Source organism: Hylobates moloch, unplaced genomic scaffold, assembly GCF_009828535.3.
Source record: "Hylobates moloch isolate HMO894 unplaced genomic scaffold, HMol_V3 SCAFFOLD_1, whole genome shotgun sequence".
In the NCBI taxonomy this organism is placed as follows: Eukaryota; Metazoa; Chordata; class Mammalia; order Primates; family Hylobatidae; genus Hylobates; species Hylobates moloch.
In genome coordinates this window covers 36,402,365-36,408,364 of record NW_026652276.1, presented here as the reverse complement: position 1 = coordinate 36,408,364, position 6,000 = coordinate 36,402,365, and the positions used below count along the sequence as shown (strand labels likewise).

The following is a 6,000-nucleotide window of genomic DNA, read 5'->3' as shown; positions in this document are numbered from 1 at the left end:
AGGGAAACCACCCAGAAGAATCCACAACTACAAGCCAAGAAGAAAATGGGTAGTCAGGTGTGTGTTTCTTGTCACCGAAACTGTATTTTTCTTAATCTACAGAAAATTTTACTTTCTTAATTAAAAAAAATCTTAATCTGTAAACATCTTTCTGAATTTTCTTATTTTTCATATACCTCTTTTGTGGCATAAAAGGTGTACATGTGCAGGGTGTAATTTAGGCTGTTTCGGTCGGAGTTTTTATGATAATGTAGTAATAGGTGTCTGGTGAAGCAAGACAGTTTGGAATCCACAAAGCCATTCTCAGAAACAAAGATACAAGTGTTTCCCCAACTGTTAGCTTGCAGTTCCCTCTAAACAGTTTTCACGCCTCCATTTAAAAATAGTTGGCATAATGATGTTTTCTTTCTCTGGGCTTTGTGACCACGTTTCCATGGGGGAAAATGTGAATAGACGTAGTTACAGTAGCATTTGGATGAGACGCCTTCAATCATCTATACTTTTTCAGGGGAACTTGATGGAATCCAATTTAATTACCTGAAGAAATTCTTTGCTGAAGAAAGTCTTTCCTCTTTTTAGGATAGTTACAAGTTAAAGGCGCAGGGGTAACGAAATCCTAACCCAGAGAGGAGCAGAGCATGTTTGGGACATAACAAAGGATCTGAGTAGTAAACGCAGCGAGTGTTTGGGGTTTTATTCAGACCGGGCTGACGGTGTGTGTTGCCGCCACGCACCGCTGCCTGTTCGAACGCATGGCTGAGCTGCCGACCGGCTCGCTACCCCAAACACCGTACGCCACCCAACTCCTCTTGTAACGCCATTGCGCGTGGCATTGTGTTGGGTTCTGCGTGTGTGGCATCGGAGTCGTGGAATTTAGGGGGAACAAGGCTTTTCCCCCCTTCCCCCCCTCCCCGAGGTCTCCCTCGGGTGGGGGCGACACGGCCAAGGGCAGCGCGCCCGCCCTGGGGGTGCCTGGGGGCGCTTCTTCCCCAGGGCGTTACGCACCGGCGGCCCGGCGCGGAGGTGCGCGGGGGCGATCGGGAGATGCGGGGCGGGCTAGGGGCGGTGGGGTGGGCGCCGCCTTAACTTCGATCCTGCGGCGGCCGGAGAGAAGCCGCCGCCGCCCCGCCCGAGCTGGGTGCCGCGGCACTCGGCTCTGCGCCGCCCGTCTCCGCGGCTGCCTCTTTAATCAGGAACACAGAAGGGGCGGGCCCTGAGCCGGCGCGTAATCGGATAGCTCTGCCGCGGCTCTGACATCCACATGCTGCTCGGCCTGAAAAGGCAGTGGGGAGCCGGAGGGGAGGCAGAGATCGCGAGCGAGGCACCAGCCTGCAGCCGGCCACCAGCACATCCTCAGCCGCGCAGACACTCGGCGAGGTGGAGGTGAGGGCGGGCGCCAGCGAACTCGGAGAGGGGCTCGCTCACTCCCAGGCGATCCCAGCCGCCGCCGCCGCCGCACCAGCAGCAGCAACAGCCGCAGCAGCTTCCTTCCTCAGACTCCCCTCGAGAGGCTGGCCAAGCGGGTGTAGCCGTTGGGGGAGGCTCCCGCCGGGGGAACCCGGCGAGGACAAGAGCAGGGCGGCCGCCTTCCACTCGGGCTGTCCGGCGGCGGCTGCCTCCGCCCGCGTGTCCGTCAAGGGTGCCGCGGGATGTGTCAGTTTACGCTTCTGAGATCACACAGCTGCCTGGGGGCCGTGTGATGCCCAAGGCAAGTCTTGGCTTTAATTATTATTATTATCATTATTGTTACGCTTGGCTTTCGGGAAATACTCGTGATATTGTAGGATAAAGGAAATGACACTCTGAGGAACTGGAGAGAACATATATGCGTTTTGTTTTTGAGAGGAAAACCGTGTTCTCTTCCCGGCTTGTTCCCTCTTTGCTGATTTCAGGAGCTACTCTCCTCCTGGTGAGGTGGAAATTCCAGCAAGAATAAAGGTGAAGACAAGCCACCAGGACTCAGGAGGGAAACGCTGACCATTAGAAACCTCTGCATAAGACGTTGTAAGGAAGAAAATAAGAGAGAGAAAAACACAAAGATTTAAACAAGAAACCTACGAACCCAGCTCTGGAGAGAGCCACCTTCTCCAAAATGGATATGTTTCCTCTCACCTGGGTTTTCTTAGCCCTCTACTTTTCAAGACACCAAGTGAGAGGCCAACCAGGTAAGCCACTGAAAGTTTTTTCTATTTATTGCAACATGGTTTCGCCTTTAAAAGCGACCGCTAAAGCAGGAAGGCCACGCAGAACGGCACAGAAGAAGGCTCCCTCAGTACTCAATCATTTAAAGAGAGATCCCAGACGGCCCTTCCTACACCACCACGGCTGCTAAAACCCAACTTTCCTCTCTTGCTAGGAGTGTGTGTGTGTGTGTGTGTGTGTGTGTGCGTGTGTGTTTTGAAACAGAATTTGGCGGTGTTCAGATGTCACATATGGACTGAATCAAAGGTTTAAAAATACAACAAAGCCTTTGCATTACAGTTTTTGGGAATTTTTTTTCCCTGTCTTGAAGCAGAACACATCTCCCTTGAGTTTCTCCAACTAGCCAGTGAAATATAAATCATTTGCATTCCCTCCACTTAGCCACATTAAGCAATGTTAACTGAAGGGCTTGGGAAAGACAAGAGTTTAGTTTTGGTTTTCAGATGCTGTAGATGCTTTGGAGAATGGCTGGTTATGCCTCAGAATCATAAGGTTCAGGCTGGTGGAGCAAGTTGGCTTGTGGCTGAGATAGGGGCTTGGGGTTGGGCGCTGCTGGCAACCAAGACGGTTGGTCTCTTCTCTCTTCATCCATGTGTTGTCTGGGAAAGTAAATCATATGTTCTTTCAGAAATTACTATTAGCTAAAACAAATTGCAGGCCCTCGAAGGTCTCTCACTCTTGTGAAGTGGTTAGAAACTTTTGAGTGGAATTTGTTCTCAACCACTGCCAAAAAGGGTGTGTGGACAGGCTGCTGTGGAGATAAGCATTTCGAGGCCCAGAACAGTCTGGGGACCGCATTTGTGGGGAGCGGCAAGGGGTATGCTCTGGAAAGGGGAATCCATGGGGAATGCAGTGGGGTTTGTGCTTCCTTCTGGGACCACTCTCTAGAGTGAGCCTCTCTACCCCACTGAGAACAGTGTCTGGAATCTAACAGCAAAACTCTTAGCAGCTGCTACAGGTGATTGGAGATGGAGAAGCCATCTATGGAGGAAATGGGTGAAAGAAAGGCGAAAAAGCCTTCCTGAAGTGCCCTCACCCAAGGCACTTGCAAGGTGATGGCGGCAGTGGTAGGGCTAACTCTGCAGCCTCCTGGGCATCCCCAGAACATCAGCTAGTGGGTCCTAGCCTTGCATCTGGTACTGTCACCCTTCCTTCTCCTCACGCCCCCCCACCCAGCACACACACCACTTTAAGCTTGGGCATTTATTTGAGGGGGGAAGAAAATTCAGAAATGCCTTTGCCACCCAGATCCGCACGTTTGCAGCTCTTTCTTTGCCATAAGTGGTCTTCAGGGCAGCTGCAAATCCTACCAAAGGGATGGGTGGGGGTCCCACTTGGGGAGATTTTCTGGGCCTCCCCCGTTCCCTCTTGCCTTATCTCTAAATTCCCAGCTTGAAGTGGAATTAAATTACCTCTCACAGACGTGGATGCTGCGTAAATTATGTATGTTTGTGTGATTCGCTGTGTGCGTGTGTGCACGCGCGCGCGCGCCGTGAGGATGCCCACAGTATATTATGTATTCAGACACGGACTCCGGTAGGCCCCAGCGCGCGAGCGCGCACACACTGGCACTCACACTGGCGCGCACACACATGCAACTTCAGGTTCCGTGTGCTGTGCGGAGCGGGAGGGGTCGTGAAGACTCAGGGGCCATCTCCTACCCCAGATGTTCGCACATCTGTCCCCGAGCGCTGCTTGGAGTGTATGTACGTGTGTGCGCGACACCCGCTTGGACCCACTCCCGCTCTGCCACCTGCCTCCCGCGCTCTCTGCAGAACCCCCTCCCATCCCAACAGTGCTGCGTCACTTCCAGAGAAGCCCAGAGGCGCGGAGTTCGGGGCAACCTCGGACCCGGGGTGGGATCTCAGGGTGGGATTCGAAGCTGGGACCTTCCAAGGACCTCCAGCTCCCCAAAATGCAATCTCAAGCCGTGAGCTGCTCAGACTTTCAGGCGGAGCAACGCACTGGCACCCGGGCAGCCGGCAGCGGGTGGCCAGGGCGAGGCCAGGCTACACCTCTGACTCACCCGGTGTGCGCCGGCCGGGAGGGGAGCCTGGTTCAGCCGCCGCCGCCGGCGACAAGAACCAATTCTGGGAAGGAGCAAGATGGGGCAGAAGGTGCGCGCGGGGGAGCAATTGAGCGAATAACACGGCGGCCGCGGCGCGCGGCACCTTGGGCTGGCGCGTGGCTGGGAGGCCGCATGGGCGACGCGCACCAGGCTGCCCCTCTCCTCACTGCGCCGCCTCGCCAGACCGCAGTGCAGCCGCGCTAGCCTGTCTCCCTCCCTGCCCCGGGCGCCCCCGCCAGTCCCCTGCGCTCCGCTCTGCGCGGCAGGCTCGCCGCGACCCCTAGAGAGACGGCTTTGAGTGGCGGGAGGCCGAGGCCGGCTGGCTTGGGAATCGAAGCGCTGGCCCAACTGGGTGATAGGAAACTGGGGTGGGATTTCGGAGAGAAGGGCGGAGAGAGGCGGGAAGCAGCCAGCTTGAGCCGCAGGAATGCGCGCAACTTGCACAGCCTCTAGAAGCGCGGCGCGCCCAGCGCCCGCCGGTGCGCAGGAACAGGTGAAGAGCACGCGGCGCGCGGCCATCCACGTGGTGGGGACGTGATAGCCCCTCAGCTCTCCTCCTAGCCCTCCCTCCCCTTCCCCGCCCCCCAGCGCCGTCTCTAACGCCGCATCGATTTGTTTGGGCTACGCAGCAGAAACAGAGCCCAGCGATCCATAAACATTCTATTAAGCAAAAATATTCCCAGCGAAAGCAAAACCGAGGCTGAAGCCTCCGCGAAGTTGGCCGCCTCCAACTACTCCATGCTTGTGCTCTCCTCCTCCTCCTCCTAAGGACACCCCCAGGGAAAAGCCTGCGGCATTTCCTCAACGCTGCCCGATGCCGGAAAGTTAGGTCTCGGCTGCAGCTCCGGTCTCCGGAGAAGCCTCTGCCTGCAGTCGCCGGCGGGTTCCCGCCTCCCCTCCCCAGCCGCCTCGCTCTTTGCTTTTCCACGTGAGAAAAAGAAATATTCACGGCCGATGCTTCATTTTCACTGATTGATTTCTTTTTAATATCAACACAAGTTAATGGAGGCAAGGCGCGCTGTGATTAAAGGGCTACCCCCGCCCTTCGACTCGGGCTGGCCGCGCTGCGGGTCTTTCTCACCGGGTCTTTCCCACCGGGACGCAGGCGTCCAGCGGCTGGGTGGCGGGCGCCGGTAGCCCTAGCGTTTGGAGGTGGGGGAGGGATTTGGAAAGGACTTGTCGCCCCTCTGGGAATCATCTGGGTTGGGGAACCGTCGGGAATCAGCTTTCCGGACCAAGTTTTAGGGGATCTGGCCCATATGCGTTGCGGCTTCTGCGGCTCCGGCTGAATTTCTTCTGAAGGGTAGGAGACCCACGCTCAGGTTTATTGGCGTGTGCTCCCTGCTCGGCTCCCCTCCCTCCACTTCCTTTCCTTTCGGTTTCAGACAGAGAGGAGAGCCCACTGGTGCTGGCCATTCCCGATGAGCGACCACTACGAATGTCCCCTTTGCTAGAGTTAATCATGATCTGCGGGGGACTGGGTTTTGCCCAGAAAATCATTCAAGTCCTGACAATGGGTTTCTTCAAATGGTGGCAACTCCCAACCCTAATGTCCCCACCTCCGGGACACATCGCTTGGGGCCAAAAGAACCCAGACCCCATAACCATCTACCCCTCCCCTCCTCGTCTGGAGAGCTTTGATCTATGCTTGGGTTTTAACGCCATTACCATGGACACGCGCAGATTGTCGGTCAATTCACCCTTCCGTCTGGACTGGATGATCAGATAAG

General features: G+C 55.7%; 1 protein-coding gene across 6 annotated transcripts in view; it reads left to right on the top strand.

Annotated features, from left to right (window-relative positions):
• Positions 1-1,268: 1,268 nt before the first annotated feature.
• The window catches only part of NRP2 (neuropilin 2), a 115,484-nt gene continuing 110,752 nt past the window's right edge, over positions 1,269-6,000 (top strand). For 5 of the 6 annotated variants that reach the window (XM_032754815.2, XM_058439312.1, XM_058439331.1 and 2 more), the window contains exon 1: positions 1,269-2,165. In XM_032754815.2, the coding sequence (XP_032610706.1) occupies positions 2,093-2,165 (73 nt within the window). In that variant the 5' untranslated portion in view covers positions 1,269-2,092. The remainder of the gene's footprint in view (positions 2,166-6,000) is intronic. The other variant, XM_032754814.2, reaches the window with a different exon arrangement.